The 19,226-nt window shown below is 38.9% G+C and overlaps 1 protein-coding gene across 15 annotated transcripts in view; it reads left to right on the top strand.

The window, feature by feature from the left end:
- DLG1 (discs large MAGUK scaffold protein 1) overlaps window positions 1-19,226 on the top strand; it is a 134,293-nt gene that overhangs the window by 29,768 nt on the left and 85,299 nt on the right. For all 15 annotated transcript variants that reach the window (XM_031596266.2, XM_090147359.1, XM_090147362.1 and 12 more), the window contains one exon: window positions 16,828-16,992. In XM_031596266.2, coding sequence (XP_031452126.1) covers window positions 16,828-16,992 — 165 coding nt within the window. The remainder of the gene's footprint in view (window positions 1-16,827; window positions 16,993-19,226) is intronic.

Genomic DNA, 19,226 nt, shown 5'->3' with positions numbered 1-19,226 from the left:
ATCTCTTATCTGAGGCATCAATTTCCCTATTTCTCCCTTCCTACTGGGTTGTTCATAGTATCACCTGTACATAGCTGATGTTATGAAAGTAACAGAAGTTCAGGGGAATGCAGGAAAGTATGAAGGTGAGCTAGAAGTAGTACGATCTTTTTAACTCTTTGTGATTTTAATTGGTTGTGAAATACTCTTTAGAGACCATCTGGGCAGTTTTACGCAGTGCTCTATAATTGCCACTCTGAATTGTGGGGGGGAAAAGTGGTACAGCTTGTCTTGACAAGAAGGGAATATACTTCCAAAATACAAAGATAGCAGTGACTTGTTAAACAGGATGTTAGAACATGAACAATGTGAGTTAAACCAAAATAAATTGAAACTGCAAATCAAAAGATTCCTGTTGCTAAATGTAATTAGTTCAAGGAAAGCCTTTTCTAATAATAATGTAGATACTAACTCATTATGATGGAGTTGGGTGATTTCAAAGATCATATTAAGTTGTTCATTAGAAGTTCATGTTGAGAAACTCAGCAGAAAGGTCTGTCTCACTTTGAGTAATTTTGAAGGATTGAATGGGGGTAGTAGACCCCAATATTAGAACCCCAGTTCTGAGGCTTGTATAGCATAAGTTGTGAAAGTGTTCTGCTGTAAAATGGAGACTTTAGAAAATGAGACAGTTACTGTAAGGCTGTCTTGTGCTTTATGTCCTTATCTTTAATTGCTATCAGGTGAAGTCCTTGTGCGTGGAGAAATGCTGCCCTCTACTGTTGTTACATTTTTTTTTCATCAAGAGGACAATATGCATTTTAGGAAACGTGGCATGGCTTTTTCTGCCCACTAAGGTTGAAAGTATGAGGAGATGCTTCTGAAAAGTGGAGAAGAGTGTAGAAGTGTGGTATTAGATTACAGGATACAGGTTTGCTGATCCCACAACTCTAAAATCTTGGTTGATACTTTGCATTATTTTATTTCCCTGTTTCCCACCAGGAGGAGTGGCCATAGCCCCGTGCCTGTTGATATTCAAGAAGCATTTGAAAAATGCTTTGTAATATAACATACATGTTAATGTATGCTTTAACTCTTAGGTTGCCCTTTGCGGAGTCGAGAGCTGGACTCGATGATCCTTGCTGAGCCCTTGCCAATTGAGAGGGTCTGTGTTCACTGCAGAAGGCTTGGCTTTATTTAAACGTGTGCACACGTATAATCTCTCTCCCCCCACCAACCAAACAAAAACTACTTCCCAAAACCAAGTCACTTTCAAGTAATTTTTAGCAAATTCTTATCAGCCCAGATATACTGGACAGCTAAGATGAGTTAGTTTTGAATCAAAAGCAAAATGAGTGTGCCCAAGCTGAGAAGGACTCTTTTTTTTCTTTTTTTCCCCTACTCTTTGCTCTTTCCTGTTTAGTTCAGTTTTACCTTGTATTAACTTGAGAGAAATTGGAGAAATGGCTTTTTATCTGATTTTATAACAGATTTAAGAAGCTCTATACTTCCAAGTACTTTAATATTTTTCCTCAGAGTTACTGTTCTCTCAGTGCTGCTATTTTTGATCTAACATCTTTCCCCATTTGGTTATTTAAAAACTTTTGTCTTTTTAGTTAAAGTATGATATTCTAGGTGTTCTAAAGGAAGGCGAGAAAGACCGACATTTGCAATGGATACTAACTTTACAGTAAATCCAAAGATATAGTAGGGAACTATTTTCTGTAGGATGTATTGCGTCTTGCTGAAGCATTTCAAAAAGGAAAGCTCAGTTTTGAAGAACTGTGCCATCAGTTTACCAATAGCCGCTGAAGTTTTACAAGGGCAGGAAATGGGTTCTTCTTGAAGTACTATGGCTTAAAAACATGGTTATGCAGGGCTGATGAGCGGGATTTAGGCTAGAATAATTATTTCTAAGTTTTATTTGTAAACTGTGAATACAAGTCAAACCACTAGTTGCTGAAATGACGCAACATGCCCCAAGCAAAATGATATGACACCCCTCTAGTTGAAGTTGCTAACAGAAGAAATTTCAGGATCTTGGCACAGGGAGATCTCAGTGACTTGGGGAATTGCGTTAGAAGGCAATTAATGAAACTCGGCAAGGAGTTGAGCCAAGTTCTGCAGCAAGCGCAGAGTAAAGCTGTGTACTGGAACTGGGAAGGAACTGACTGAATTGCAGCTGTGTCAGGGGAATCTGATGGTTTTGGGGGACAGAGAAGCTGAGGAAAAAAAGACTGTACAAGCTGTAAGTAGTTTCGGGTAGAGTTAAATGTGGCAGATAATTGAGCATCAGTTGAGTACTGTTGGCGCCCAGATTCTCTCCTGCTCTCCTTGAATTATGGTCTGTTCTCACAAGTTTTAGGCAGTGGAACTGGAGGACTGATTTCTTTGCCTTCTCCCTCTCTGCAGTGGAGGAAAATAAAATAAAAAAACCAACAAAATACCCTCAAGTCATTGTTAGTATTGTGCAAGCATCTCATCTGCGTTGGCTATGAGTGGCTCTTAGAACCTACTCTGGTGCTACATCAAAATAGTAGAGCAGAAATATGGCAAATTGCTATCTTTTCTGAATGTTGAATTGGGGAAGCATGAACAGCCATTGAAATGAATTTGGAGTAGCATGAGACTTCACTGGACAAAAAGTATATACAGTTATATTTCCTCTCCCTGATTTTTCACTTTTTTTTTTGATCACCCTGTGCCCTCGTTTATCCAGTGGAGCCACAGATGCTTGGTTAATAGTTTGAGTCACTCAAGAGCAGTGCTGCTTTTCTTAACTACATTGCACGAATCACATAAAAGACACTCCACAATTGAAAACTGCTGCTCCAAAAGGAATTCTTTCAAAAAGGTGGATTAAATGAGTCAGATTCTGAGTAGTCCTTCAATAGCCGAGAGATCTTCAGTGCATTATCCATTCTACAATAATCCCTGAGAAAATGTTCTCTCATTCCACACCTTGTCCTACCCCTCCCTTCCCCCCCAGCAAAACAAGTGTTTTAGCTGAACAGTGTTTGCAGTATCAAGGCTTCTCTATTGTATCACTCTGCTGCTTCTGCAAGTAGGCAGGGAGTGGACAAGAGGTTGCAGGGGACCCAGCTGACCCAAAGAGGTCAAGGAGATGTTCCATACCTTTTAATGCCATGCTCAACAGTAAAACTGGGGAGGAGTTGTTCTATTGTAGCTGTTGACTGACTGGGCATCAGTCCCACCACCCTGCTCCTGGGAGCTGGTGGGTGATTAGCTGTGCGTCACTCGTTCATATTTTTTCCTGTACTTATCACACTTCCTTCATCTCAAACTTTGTGTCTTATTTTTCTTGCCCATCTGATTCTTTCCCTCATTCTTCCAGGTGGGAAGTGAGCAGCTGGTTGGGTGAGGGCCAACCTGCCAGCTAAGGTTGCTCCCACCACAGGCAGTTTCTGAACAGGTTTGATGTGTTTGAAGTAATGTAGTACTGCTTGACTTCAGGGATTTCCTAAGTTGTATTCCAATCAGAGAACAGTCTATTCAGAAGAGAGTCACTGTTTTGTTTTTTCTCACAAAGATGTTACTGATATGATGAAATTCCCTTTCAGCAGTGACTTTAACCAAGGAGATCAAATAGATTGCTATCTGACAAGAAGAGTGTTTCTATTTGCTGTATTTACCTCCTTATTATTGGATTAAATTTGAAGTTTGCAAAAGGATTCATTTTCAGTCCTACCTTGTTGCAAAGATATTTTCTGGTTTTTTTTTGGTTTCTAAGTTGGATGGAATAACACTGAGTTATGGATTCCATAGCAGTCCTACTAGTCAGTTCTGTAGCCTCTAATTCTCAAGAACATCTTGGGTAGAAACCAGAAATGTGAAGGCATGCTCGAGGAAGGTTAAATTTCTTTGAAAATATCAGGAGGAAGTGGAAAAGTTTCTTCTCTGGGACTTTGAAATTCTGAAGCATGAGCTTCTGAGGGCCTATAACTGCCATGTAAAGCATGATTTCCTGTAACTTTTGTCAAGGTGTGCTTTTTTTATGGGAAGAGAGTGAAGTTTTATTTCTGAGTGCTCCTCAGTCGATCAGTGCAGCTCATGTCTTGCAGCCTGATTATTTTTGCATATAAATGACATATAATTGCAAACACTTCTTGGTTCTTTCTTTGATGTGACATGAGATTTTTCTCTTTTTCTTTTGTACTGAAGAGAGCTCTAAAAACAAGTTTACGATAAAATGATCATACAGATGGTCAATCAGTGGGGAAGGAAAGTATTCTTATGCATGTTTTGGGTTGACTTACCAAGGCTTATGAAGGACCTCATTGAAGTAATGTCCCAGATATGTCTTCCACTTAACAATTTCAGACTTGGAATACACTGGGAGAAAATCATGAATGCCCGCTGAAAAACATCTATTCTTCAGAGCTGTTCTGGGCTTAAGTGCCACTGCAGGGCAAATTAAAAAAATTTGGTGCTATTAATCAAATTCCTCTTTCCAAAATAGCATTTCACCTTTCCTCTGAAGTTAATGGGGCTGTGTTACTCAAGATTTTGGGAACTGAAAAGGCAGGTCAATTTCTTATTCTCCCAGGAATTATCTTTCTATTGTTGATGTATGTGTTTTATCAAAATAACGCAAAAGATTTTTTTTTTTTGTATGTATTCAGTCATGTTCATTTTGGGCATCTGTGGGTCAGGTTGAATGGACACTGCAAATTTTGTGCACGAGAATTTTGTGCACGAGCGTGCATGAAGCTCCTTAAGAAGGGCAGAAAGTCAGTGTTCTAAACTGAAGGTGGTTGCGGTGGCTGCATTTTAACTCATGCAGATGTGTTTACATGCCAACATGTCAAAAAAGTGCTTCTGAGATAGAAGTAACTGCTGAAGTTAACTTTAACAAGAGGAATGAATCTTCAGGTCATGGTGTTTTCAGTAGATAAATCCCTTTGCCTGAAAGTACCATGAAGATGATTTTTCCGGCAATATAGAGCGTGCAGAAACAGTGCATTTCTTGACTGCTTCCTCAAAATTGAGTGGTCATTTTGCATTTTGGGGAGTAACAGTAGCAAAGCCAAAGAGCTTCATGGATGTAGTTAGCACCAGACATTGGTGCTTATGAAGCTAGTGTTCAAATTTCATTTAACCTTATAGAAATTGCTTACAGAATTACTGCTCCTTGAATAAAGGATAGACTTACAGCCATTGCTTTAGAGGATGAGGTAATCTTAAACCAGTATCATAGCTTCCTTACGTAAACTAATTTTGGAGTTCTGTGTATTCTTTCAATATCTATATGTGCTAAGACTATGAGGAAAAGAGATTAAAATAAGTTTATTGGATTTAATTAATTTGAATGCAAAAAAGTATCTTATTTTTTATTGGATTATGCTAAGTATCCTGGAGGTGTGCAAGTTCAAGGTGTACTTGAGGGGAAAAGGAATGTAAACTAGAATCCCACCGGACTGACAGGTGCCTGCAGTGATACCGGGGAGTCATATTCTGTTTAATGCAATATGAAGGTTAGTATAGTCTTTTTTCCCTGTGATTTGGCATTCTGACTAAGTGATGTCTTTGCCAAATTAGACCTGCATTTCTTCATGCTGTTTAAAAAGTCCAGGTCATCTGAGGTTATTTATTCCTTACCTATATTGTATGAGAATGAGTGCAACACATGGATTGATGAAACAGGTACAAGTACATGCAATCAGTCAAGAATTGTGGGTAAATGCTAAACAGGAATATTAGGTTCCTGAAGGGATTGTGGTGCTTTTTTTTTTTTGATACTACATAACTCTTGATTCTCTCTATCCCAAGGACTCTTTGAAATAACAGCTTTCTTTTTTTATGATAATAACAATTACTTTTGCATACTAATTAAAGTTCTTAATGATGTTGGTATTTTTACTGAACATGTGGGAGCCATAAATGAAGATGTGTTATTGCCAAGTAAACATTTGAAAGAAACTTGGAAAAAAGCAATTCATTTTTTATGTAGTCTTTTCATAAGCATGAAAAGTCGTTTCAGTGGTGTCACTTTAAAGTAAATATCAGTTTTTAAAAGCTTTGAGTTCGTTTCCTCAGAAATTTTTAAATATAAAACTGTAATTTTTACATTTTTATGGGATCAGGTGGAATCCTCCTGTGCAGGAAGAGAGTTTAAATTTTTGTTGTTCTTTTGTTCAATGAATACAGATTTGTTCTTGTCCTTACAAATGGCAGCATTAGAAAGAAGAGGGAACACTTTATCTTGCAGTCTTCCCTTTTAAAAATTGTTTTGGATCATCAGCATGGAAACCAAAGGTTCAGACTGAAAGAGCTCAGGATTGGTCCTCTAAGTTGGGAAGGAGTATTGTTAAATAAGCAATTAAGGCTGCATTCTTCTCACCAATGACTTCATGTGTTAATTGATTGTTTTTTGTCTTTTGAAATGTTTATCTAACTTTCAGTTGCAGTCAGAACAGTAGTTACATAGGGAGGTGAAGAGTTCAAAAGTAGATTTGAGATATTTTGAGTATGGGTGTTTGTATGATTTTGTTCAGATCTCTGGAAGCTTTGTGTTCACAGCTGCATATTTAAGATGCCTTGGAGTGCAAATAGTTGTTTTGAGCAAGTGAAACCATTGCAGTTAAATTTTGTGATTTGGTCAGCAAACTATACTTAAACATCACAAATTTAAGTATTGTATTTTTAAGCTTTTGTGACAAGATATGATATTCTTAAAAGTTGTGATTTTTGTAAAGACCAGGGCGGTTTTGTCGTATAACTGATTTGTTTGCCTAGAGCTGTGAAGACATGGCTGAAAGATTCAGATGTTATGTGGTCTTCATCAACAATGTAGATGTAATTGCCTGAAGTTACTTAAGCTTTTTCTTCTTTCATATCTTACTGACCGAATCCTTTGTGGATGTGTAGACTGTATTTTCCACTTATTGATTCTTCTATGCCCATGGCACATTAGAGCTTATTTTTTTTCTGCATTACAAAAAGCTATTTGTGCAACACTCCAGTTGCTTTTCCTCTTTGACTTTGTCATGAAATTGCCATGCATTTGGCTATGTATTTCATTAGAATACTTTGCAATACGACTGGAACTACGGAAACAAAATAGACTGTGTATAGAAAAGGTTGCGTTGTGGTGTAGCAACAGTCTTCTGTTCTTTGTGGAATGGGCAGTGCTTTACTGTTTTCTTTCCCCTTATGCATTTTTTTCCTTTCTCATGTGTTTATGCTTATCATTCTGTGTGCTTTGCCCTAGTTCTTCAGACGAGAGATTGTATGCTGTGACCCCCAGCCACCTGAAGGGGAATAGAGGGCTTTTCTAGATTCCTCACTGATTCTTTTATACTCGACTGCCCCTGGGTTTAAATGTATATGCAAGAGAAGCTTAACCCAACACATATACACACAGAAGATGTATCTGTGTGCACGTAATGTATTTTCTTGTTCCACTTAGGATTTTTTCTTTGGTTTGCTACTGTTGCTGCCCATGATGCAGGTGACCTACTGTAGGAAGCAATGCCTCAGGTTTTTTGGTGAGCAAGTGTAGGTCATAGCACGTGCTGGAAAGAAAGCTATGCTTGTTAGTGTAGCATCTTCTGCCAAGGAGGAGGACCTCATGCAAATGAAGTTCATTTGGGGTTTATTGTGGGCAGAGTTGCACATTTTTCTCTAGACGTTTTGCCTTAGTTTTGGTTTCATCGGTCTGCACGTTTGTTAAGATGACTGCCTACAGTACAACTCGTGAAGCTCCTTGTTTCTGAGCTGTAAGTGTGGATGTCCATTTTTCACTACATTACACTTCTTACTCGTCAGGTAAACCAGGTGAAATAAAACAGAGATGACAGTAGGCTGCTTGAGACTTAAACTTAGGTGAACAGTCACAACCAAAAGGAGAAGAGCAAACTTCTCTGAGAGTGTTCAATGCTTGCTTTTTTAAAAAAAAAATATTATTCAGCACAATTTAAAATTGATGTTATGGCTTATAGTTATTGAATTGATTTTTATTTTTTGCAAAGGTTTATCAGTTTCTGAGAGAGAAATCACAGAATGTGCTCTTGATCAAAATCTATAATATCAAGTTAAAATACAGAAATATATTAAAATTCTGCACAGACTGATGCTTCTAGGGAAAGGGGGAGTGGAAGAATTGAGACTTTATAGTTGTGATAAAGAAAACCTCAATAACCATTTTTTATAAATGTCTTATACAACAAATAATAAAAATCTTAAGGAGACTGTGACTGTATTTACTTCTTCTAAGGAAATAACTTTTTAAAAAAACTTTTTTTTTTAATATTCACTTGTACCATTGCTTGTAATGAAATACTTCACTGAGAGTGGCTCATAACCAAATTGATGGATATACCAAATTATTCCTGACTTCTTAAAGACAACTGGGGTTGAAAAATCATAGCTTCTGATTTCTGAGTCAGAGAGACATGGCTGACCTCTTTTCAGTGGTCTGTGGGGATAGGGCAAAGGGAAACAGCCGTAAACTTGAGCATAGGAAGTTTTGCACCAGTATGCGGAGGAACTTCTCCACAGTGAGGGTGATGGAGCACTGTAACAGGCTGCCCAGGGACGTTGTGGGTTCTCCTTCTCTGGAGATATTCAAGACTTGTATGGACTGTGCAGCCTGCTGTAGGGGGCCTGCTTTGCAGGGGGGTTGGACTCCATGATCTTTCGAGGTTCCTTCCAGCCCCTACAATTCTGTGATTCTGTGATTTCATTGTATTGAAGCTGGAGAATATTTGTATCTTTCTGTTGCTGTTTAATTGCTTTTGTAGACCACTAGGAGTTTTACTCAGCAGTCAACGTTTCTTAACGTTTCATTAACCTTGAATTTTTAATGCTAGAAAATGAGGATTAAATATCCCATAGCCATTCATTCCGCGGTCTGCTGAGAGCTCCTTGACAAAGCTGTGCAAACTGCAGATCAGCAAATACCCTGCTGCTAAGCTTACAACTTCCCCGGTTTTATAATTACGCACATCTGATTTTAAAATGGGTTTTCACATGCTCATTGGTGCAGTGCGAAAGCACCTTGCGGGAAGCGTTGGGCTGATCTCTGGCGGGCCGTGCGGCGAGTCCCTTACTGCAACATCTTGCCCCTCCCCTAAGCAACCAGCGCACACCGAGCCGAGCATCGTGGCTCTGCTGGAGTTGCTTCTGTTTTCATGGAGGAGGAGATCGCAGACCTTGCACTGCAGCAGGTGGAGCAGCCGCGGTGGATCTAACCCCGGGGTCTGGTGCGAGGATCCGAGTGTTACTTGGGGCTGCCGTACAGTTGTCGCTCCCGGCTGACGCTAATGTAATTACATGTAAAGCTGACTCGAACGTTTTTAAAAATGGACACAGGATTTTTTTTTTGTTTGCTTTTTTTAAGATCTGGTTTCTAACATGGAGCAATTTTTTTTTCCTGAAGGATTCAAGCTGTTTTATATAAAGGCTTATTTCTGAAAACTATGGACTTAGAATAAATGTCAAAGACAGGCAGCAAGCAGCGCTTACAGAGGCATTTTTCTGGAATCTCGGTCGTGGATCGATTGAAGTGCACAGGGTCTGAAAAAATGTCTCCTAGCATAAAAAACTTGGATTGTTTTTCTCCGATGCTATGCCACTGTAAAGTAGCGTGTACCAACAACACAATATCTTTAATGTTTGGATGTAAGGTGGGTCTATAATAGGACTTTCCTGGAAATGTAAGCTGGATTTAATAGGCTGTGAATGATTGCCAGGATGTGTAATGTGGCTGTACCTTATTTCCGTTTAAATAGTGTGTATTCTGTTCTGTGTGTTACTCGGTTTTTGGGGCTCTTGGTGATTCTGACTGAAGTAATGAATTATCGTGACTACTCTTTAGAGATCCCTTTGAACAGCGTTTTGAATTTACTGAATGCCGCATGTAAAATGTCGTCATTCCCCATTAATCAGCATTAATCATCGTGTAATCAGTTTATGGCACTTGGCTTTCATTTTCTTCAGCTGTGGAGAATTAAATACACGGGAGACTTGCACCGAGATGCGGGGCTGGAAATGCCTCTTGACATCAGATTGATAGAAGCAATCGTTAGTGGCAGGTTTGGGTTTAACAGTGCCTGTGGGCATTTAGTCATTTTAGGACTCCATCAACTGTTTGGATTTTAGAGTAATAAAATGTATAATTTCCTAATTCACAGAATAAGAAGCAATGTATTCAGTGCTGTTCAAAGTGCTTTTTCCAGTGAAATTAATACAAATTGAGGGATGTGTGGGAATGTAGCTGCTAGAAAGCCCCTTTAATTTTAATGTGTGTGAAGTTGCTTTTCAGACTGAGATTCAGCAGTCTTTGTCTCCAGAAGTTATTTTGCATGTTCAGTGTTTCCAAGTTGGTGTTCATTGTTCTAAACACATATACAGGAAAATGGAACTGATTTTTATAAATTAGAAGCAGATGTGCCTATACATATGTACACACGTATAAATAATATGTATGTGTTGACACTGAAGAAATGCCATGAGTTTGGGAAGAAAGGCTCTGATTTTTTTTTTTTTTCCTTATGGCTCTTTTGATTGTCTGAATAATTTTTGTGGAGCTCCAAGCTGAATCCTTATTCAGTAGGCAGGAATTTGCTGTGTTTTGTATCTGTTTGTCTTTCATGTGCCCAAAGCATTTTTCAGTCACAAATGTGTGTATTTATTGATGCAGGTTGGAAGCTATTGCTATAAAATCAAGATTTCTTTCATTCTTTGTGGAACTGCACATCTCCTGCTTATTTATAACAGCAAACTTGCGAAGAAAGCCCTAGGATGAAAATAGAATTGAATTTTGCCGGTTGTGCTGTAGCTAAGAGATGCCGGTCCCTTTAAGAGCAAACTAAAAATACCCAGCGAATATCCAGAATCCACTTTAGGCGTTTTGTGCCGGATTTGAGTGACAGCGCGTTTCGTACTGCGCTCGCACGTCAGCGGCCTGTCTGGCTGCATGTGGGCCCGGCTGGGCCTGGCACCCTGCACCCTGGGGGCGGCTGTGGGGCCCCGGCCTGGCCCCATGGGCACAGGTCAGCCCGAAGGGCAGGTGTGGTGCTGCTGCCTCTGCCGAGAGCTGTACACGAGCGTGTCCTGCAGGCTGATAGTTTCTCAAGTGTGATTGAGCAGTGTTGTACCTGAAAATGTTTTGTTAGGCTCTTCTGCATGGGCTTTAATTATAGCTAAATAAACTGGCTGTTCAGCTTGCAGAAGAGAAGGCTCTGGGGGATCTCATCAATGTCTATAAATAGCTGAACGGGGGGTGCGAAGAAGGCAGAGCCAGGTTTGGCTCTGTGGTGCCCAGCGCCAGGACAAGAGGCCATGAGCACAAGCTGGTGCACTGGAGGTTCCCTGAGAACATTCAGCAGCACTTCAGTGCTCAGCCACCCACACAGCACTGGCACAGGGATCAGGGAGGTATGGGGACTCCTCCCTGGAGGTCTTCCAAAGCCGCTTGGGCATCTGCTGTAGGCGGTCCTTCTGGGGCGAGGGCTGGGCAGAGGGATGCAGACATGCTGCCCACCTCAGCCCTTCTGAGAACACACATCACAGTTAATACAGAGCGAGTGCTCTGTGCTTTGCAAATCCCAAGAGAACTGAAGATTAAGTTTGAGTAACTGTGACCTGCTGGTATAACAGAGGGATTTTGCACTTGGCACTTCCAATTTTTTTTTTTTTTGGAAGGAATGTTGCAAGGTTTTACTGTACTGAGATACCATTGTGATATCAGAAAAATCCCTTTTGAATAAGGAAAATCAAAGAGCCAATACTTGTGAAAATGTGAAATAATAATACAGTATAACCTTTTCAGTACTTTACATCAAGAAATAATCCATCTCACGCAAGTTGTTCTATGAAACAGTGTTTTCTATTTTCCATAGAAAAAAGTTTTGTTTTTACTGTATAGGAAAAGACCACTGGCAATCTAACTGCTCCTTGTTTGGTCTCCTTTCCTTGGCATTCTGGTACAGGTGGATTTCTTCACTGCATGTGTATCTTCAACTGTCTTATCATTTCTGAATATCCGTGATATGAAGCAATGCATAAATGTTTGCATTTAACACTGTGTATTTTTGCATATGGTGGAACATTGTGACCTAATTAGCGTGTTACATCGGTTTTGCTCAAGATACAATGTCAAACTGAAGAGGAAAATGAATTCCAAATATGAAAGGCAGCTCCCCATGTCTGTAGTGTTGAAATGCCTTAGTTTTTTCTCTCAGCACTAGTTATTAAAAGAAAACTCAGTGCTTCTATTTTGAGAGAGAAGGGGTTAGTTATTCAAAGTCCTGAACATGTGCTTAAAAAATAAATCTATTCTGTTCTACTGTATCATTTATTTTATCATATATTAAGACCTAAAATGTAAATAATTCTCAATGTCCTATGCTGTGATCAGTGAAGAAGTTTTGAAAATACACACTAATCTGCTTCGGTTTCATTACTGAAGTTTCTTTTGTTATAGCTGCAGGCTTTCAGCTTTTCACTGAGTTGCTGTTCACCTTCAATGAGATTTCATTTGGTTTTTACAGTCTGCCCAGCTGTCAGAAATGAGAAGTTTTCAAGGTCACTTCCATTCTGCAATAGCTGAGCATGCTTCTTGTTTTGTATCCTTTCCTTTTTCTCAGTGAGAAAGCACTGTGTTTTCCTGACTGTTTTTCTCCTGGTTTAGCACCTCCACCAGGCTGCAGGTTACTCTCAGAAATATGCTAGCGTCTTAATGGCTTTGTTTTAGCATGATTATGGCAAATCTGGCTGTGGTGTTGCTTTTGATGCTGCAGTTATTGGAGTGCATTTCCTGCTGATCGGTACCTTCAAGAGTTGTGAAGGCAGTTTTTTTGGGAGGGAGATATGGGGATAACTGTAGTTATTTAGATTTTCCTACTTACCTTCTTTTGACTTGCTGCATTGTAGTCCTTTTGTGCAGGAGAGGAAATGCTGAATGTAAAGGAGTGTTTCCCAACAACTCTGCTTGCTGGCATGGCCTTCTGATGGGTCCCTTCAGGTCAAGCTTCACTTCTGAAGTGGAGCAGTGACTGAATAAGGACAAGTGTACACATCTGGGTCATCATGAGCAAATGGTTTAAATCCACGTTGCTTTTTTATGCTGTCTGTTCATGCTGCAGTGGAGATATTCGACCCTGTGAACTTCTTTGTATTTATCACATTGAAGCAATTGTATCTCCTTTTTTAAGTCCTCACTTATTCTCAACCTTTTTCAAAATATTGATTGGACTTGTACGGTGAAAATTAAAACCAGCCTTGACACAGCTGTATAAATCAGGCTGTGTTTTTCTGGGTTTTGTTCGTTATTTTTATTTGTAGTGTTTCATTGACTTGGGAATCATGTTGCAGCATGGATGAGGAGCATTAAAGCTGTGGGAGAAGGGGAGTACAAGAAAGAAGACTGGCAGTATTTCTTGGTTTTTTTTTAGGCACCTTATCACTCTTATTCTAACATTAAAGCTGCCTTAGCACTGAATTTGTGTGCACATGTATGTTCAGAAGTTGTATTACTGTGCTTTCAAATTTGTTTCTGTGTAAGACATCGGATTAATGTGTACTTCTGATATGGATTGGGCTTTGATATACGTCCCCTCCTGAAGAGAAATATAGTTGCTGCTGTCTTATATTTTTGTCATCAAATTATCTGGTAGTTGAGGGTGTTCTTGCAAGATTAATTTTCAGTCCATGAACATGGCATTCTGTATGGCTTGAATATGTAGATTAACAGAATTGCATGCTGTTGTGGATGTGGGTCACCAGTTTAAGGCATGGGATTGTTTGGGAGTTCTTAATTTTCTTTTGGTTCTCTTTCAGTAAGACCTCTCATTAGGGTAACTTCTTAAAAATATAAAACCACAGCTTAATTATCTCTGGAGAGTAGATTATGTATGAATTTGTTTGAAATACCTTCCTTCTAAAATACAGTATTTCCTGAAGCTTTTCTGTGCTTTTTCTGTGAACAGATGATCTGTATTCTGAAAAACAGTGCTACAAGATGTCCACAAAATCCTTGTTTATCCTGTGTGTTTTGCAGATACTGTGTTTGTTTTTATTTTTAACTCTGCTAGGCTGGTGAATTTAGGCAGGGAGGCTGCAGGCTTGAGCACTTAGCATAATGAATGATTTTACTGTGGTGAATATGGAGCAACTTCTGGTCTCACAAAGTAGCACAGGTTTATTAAAGTTAATGGCTACTTCAGCAGTTTACATCAGCAAATAATTTAATCAGTGGGTTTTGAACTGTGAATAAATACTATAAAGTGTGTAATCTGTTTTGAATAAATCTTGTTAACCATGTTACATCAAAAGAGAGATGTTTGGACTTCATCTTAGCATACATATAAACCTGCAGCTGAATTCTTTAGGGGACAGTATCTGTCAGAATTGTGCATTAAATGTTCAGCACTTGCAGTTTTTTTTCACTTTGAAATTATGATGATAAACTAGTCTGTAAAGCTTCTTAAAAAAAAAAAAAGAAAAGTAATGATAAAAACAATAGTTTAAAGGCCTGGCTACTGTCTGAGTGGTGTGGGAAACTTTCTAGATGTGCTGTCAGCAAATTCAGAGCTGTTTTGCCACACCTGGCCTAATTCCTTCCTTTGATCTATCAGCCTTGCCCATTCCTTGGCTGCTTCTTCTAAGCTGGGGTCTCCTGGTGCCTGGGTTGGGCATACGATTGCATTATTTTAGCTGTAAGCAGAGAAGTGGTCTTTGCCTAGCTACTGTAAGATGGGTTGGTCCTGCTCCCTCCCTCCCTTTCTCCTTGTGTTGCTATCAGTGCATATTTCATCTGGTGAGCCAGTTCAGGGAATTAAAATTCTAGCAGATGAATACTGCTGGAACAGGGAATCAATGCTGCTGGCTCAGCCTGCTGAACTTGCTCCCCATTAATCCAGGTGTGTGCTGGAAGCAAGGGACAGCAAGATGTTGCAAAGCAGCACTGGGAGAGGTCCAGAGGGCCCTGCTGCTTTGCACAGCCACTGACTGTTGGGTCACAAGGCTGTACAGTGAAAATGCGCCTTTAGGCTCATGTGGGGTTTAAGTTGTATGGGATTTAGATTCAAGTCTGACAGCAGAATTAATTTGACTGAAGGAGATGACCAAATTCCTGTTTCAGTGGTGGCAGCTCCTGGAGAAGGAAGGAATGGGCTGTTGGGAATGGCACAGTTTGAGCAGGCTGGTTCCCTTGAGTGCTCTGTGTCCATCAGGAGGCTGGGAGTTCTGGAGGTGATGTGCAGTAGCAACGTAGTACCAAATACTTGCACTTCTCTGGAGTGCTAGGTGTTAAAAGAATGTCTGCTTCACTGGAAGTTGAAACACTTTGCTTTGAAGTATTTCGTGCAAAAGACAGCAGTAATCTTGAATATCACATCATCATCCACTTAGTACGTCACGTTTACGATGCTTTCTGAGAGGTTTATTTCTCTCATCATTGCATGGCAGAATCCTTTACCACAAAACTTGTTTTTAAAGTAAATTGTAATGCACATTGTCTTGTTAAAGCTTCATATGTAATGTATTGTTATGTGGAGATGTTTCTTAACGAAATCTAGAGCCTATTTGCTCTCACTGTCTAAATACCTGCTTCTGATAAATATTTGGTTTCAGGAAAAAAGCCAAGTAGTTCTGTGATTTGACGAAAGGTATTTTTTTTGTAAAGTAAGTTGGTTTTGATTCACCTGCCTTCAGTTTATCAATTTTGATTTTAAACTTGACTGATCCCCTCGTAGCTTTGCACAGGATTTTGTCTGATCTGAGTTGTGAAGTTGATTCACTTTCAGATGCTATCTTCCCATATTTTCACAGCATGTGGACTAGCAGGATCTTCAGGGGTCACAAGTTCCAGTCACCCTAGAAATGAGTGGCTTAAGCATTAAGGGACTGGTAACTAATGCACCTTCTCAAGTGGATTCTTTATAGTTTGTCCTGTAGAACTCATAAGTTTGTAATACTGCTTTACTCTTTTTATGAAGGGCAATAAAATGCACGGATGACCGAGCATGCCTTGGAATTGGTTGAGACTGGAAAGTTGAATCTGAGGTTTTTCTTTAAGCACATTTATAATGTGAGCATGTGTTCAGAGCTGCTGGATGAGCAGTTAACCTGCAACCCAGAGAACAGGTGAATATTATGCCCCTGTGTGTCCACAGCTTCATTCATAGCTTTTAGCAGGAGTCTGCTACAGTGGCTACAGAACAATCTGGCTAGACTGCATCCCTGATGGATAAATAAATAGGGGCTGGTTTTTAAAATTGAATGAAAAATTAATAACATTGACTGAGTAATGTCTTGTATTCGTGTGGAGGCTTCTGTGTTGCAGAAGCTTACTCTGGCTCTTAGTAAAACCACATATTATAGCTTCAGGCGGAGTTAGGAGCAGTGAATTGCTGTGTTGATACCTGGTATAAAAGCTGAGACTTCAGCTGACAAAAAAGGCTTTTAGCAGGTGCTCTAAATAGGAAGTGTGGAAGAAGATTTTGAGGCTGATGGAAAGGCAGGGCACAGGGTTTGTGTTAAATGTGTAAGCAAACACAGTTAAGAGGAGCCCTTGGGAGGAGAGTGTGGAAGCATTGTTACTGTACGCAGTACAGGTAAAAAAAACAGGTGAAAAACAGGTAAAAAAACAAACCAAAACAAAAAACCCCATAAACTAGGTAGCTTCAAAGCATTTTTGATGAAACTAAAATGGCAGAAACCTTTGTAGATGGATTTAGATGAAAATAATTTAAACTTGTTAGGTTTTATTACCTTGAGATTAGCAGAGTTAGAAAATTACTACGTATGTTTGTCCTGAGTTTTCTGGATAATCCTTTCGTGTTTTGATAGTGGGCTGATCTTTGTTTCAAATGTTTTCTTCAGAAATACCGCTACCAGGATGAAGACACACCTCCGCAGGAGCACAGCTCGCCCCACATTGCCAACGAGGTGACGGGTCCAGAGCTGGTTCATGTATCGGAGAAGAATCTGTCCCAGATTGAGAATGTACATGGATTTGTTTCTCATTCTCATATTTCACCAGTAAAGGTAGGCAGTTCTTTACGTTACAAGTTTGAACTGTTTGAATATACTCTCTTGGGTTAAATTTTTGTGTATGGAACTGCTCATTTGTAAAATTCACTTTATAGACATTAAGGAATTGATTTAGTTCCACACATTGATTAAAGATGTATGGTTGTAAGACACCCAGATGACTTAAAGTCTCAGAGGTCTTTTCCAACCTCTATGAGTCTGTAATTCATAATTTCACAGACCCTGGGAGTATTTAAGGAATCTTGTAGACTAAGATGCCTTTGAGCTTACAGTATTTATTTTTGGTCAGGAAATAGTTTGCTAAAGCTGGAATAAATGCTCTTAAAACTTGGACTTTATTATGTCAGAGAAACCCAGGGCTATTCTTGTGTGCTTAGTATAGCTGGTCCTCTCTTCTTTTGTCCTGATGATCTTCAAGATGAATTCCTGGTTTTGGCATAGCTCATCCTGAATGTCTATATAGTCACAACAGCTCTGAGTTGAGAGAGCTTTTCATAATTCATTTGCTATGTTGACTTGTTGGACTATGTTGTAGGGACTAGTCTTAGCTGGTGTGTAAAATTTTGATTAGATTTATACAATAGTGCACTTGCTTAAAGAAACAAAATATAATAGAGGGCACTGGGAAGTTTTACTAAGGATGTGTTCATTACACTAATAATACAGGAAGATAATTATTTCAAGTAAAAATGCTAAACATCCGACTTCTAAAAAACAGAGAACCTATCAAATGTAAATACTGCTTTATCATTGTATGCTGCTTTTTAGAAATGCTGTAGAGGGCAGTAGAATCAAATTTTCTGAAGAATACTTTTTTTTTTTTTTTTTTTAAATTTATTTATTTATTTATTGCAAGCCCACAGCAATTTGGAGCAACAATGCGGAACATGGATAAAAGATGATGAGAAATTGATCAGGGTTTTAACTAGTTTGTTTAGCCCTCAAGAGAAGCTGTCAAGTTTTCTAGGACTTACACCAGCTGTTGTACCTTATTTGGACAATTGGTTTTCAAAGAGCACTTTCACTAACTAGAAAGGCAAATATCCTAAATGTTTAGAGGGCAATAATGCGGATGTGTCAAGTGGAATTCTTCATCCAGTAAAATGGTGTTGGTTTGTTTTTTTTTTTTGAATACTTGGTGGTAGAGAATCAAAATTCCTTCAGAAATATTCTGTCCCATATGTATTAAAGAATGTTTCCATGTAGGCAGGCATTGAGAACCAGAGTTTCTTCAGTATGAACTTTCATCATTTTTTGTAGGACTCTGAGATTACAATATGAGATTTCTCAAGTTACTGCAATAAAAAACAACCAAATTGAACTGACTTTGCTGAAATTGAAAATATACATTGCTAACGAGGCTGACCACTAGATGGTGATGCTACAAAATAAGTTATTTTGATTTTAAAACTCCATTTAGCTTCTCTATCGTACCTTCAGATTTACTATTTTTTTTTTCCCAACTTAGTATTTTTATTAAGTAGCTCTGACCAAATGAAAGCAGTCATAGATAAGGTATAAAACAAGTTTTTCTAACTGTGGACTGGAAAGTCAAGTTTTCTATCAAGAAAAAGAGCTTTGAGGAAGAGATTATTGCAAGGGTTTAAAATTGTGGGTCATGATGTAACACAGTGGGAAAAAAAAAAAAAAAAAGAATATTTTAAAGCATCATTCATTGAAAGCAACCTGTGTGTGAAAGGGCTTGTATTGTATTTATAGCTCCCATGTTTACAGTATATTGGTACATAGTTCCAAAACATGTTCCAATAGTATATCTCAGTTGTAGCCAAACGTCACATGACACTTTGTAATCTTCCTGGCAGGGTCACCCAGTTGATTACATACCCTACAAATTTATACTGTGGAGTAAATGCCTTGTACCACTCAGTGCATACCTGCTTTTGTCACCTGCTAAGCCATTCGTAGAAGTATTTCTAGGATCGAATGATATTTATTTCAGGAGGGATACTAGAAAAGAGACCTTGATCTTTGGACTGGGAAAACAATGGGGAAACTGTTGTAAAGCATTTAGTCATGGAGAAAGTGTTAATGAGAAACTGATGAAACCATTGTAGAGTTGATCTTGGTGTGCATGCTCTTAATAGCTTTGTGCAGCAGAACTTGCTGATGTTGGTTTTTAGAATTTTTTTTTTTAGATACTAACAATGGAATCCTTTGAAAAAAGTCATAAAAAAAACAGGTACATCAGTTGTAGGAAAGGAGATCAG

This window comes from Phasianus colchicus, chromosome 10 (assembly GCF_987193195.1).
Source record: "Phasianus colchicus chromosome 10, bPhaCol1.hap1.1, whole genome shotgun sequence".
Lineage (NCBI taxonomy): Eukaryota > Metazoa > Chordata > Aves > Galliformes > Phasianidae > Phasianus > Phasianus colchicus.
Note: the sequence above shows the minus strand (reverse complement) of the source record. Positions and strands in the feature narration are given on the sequence as shown.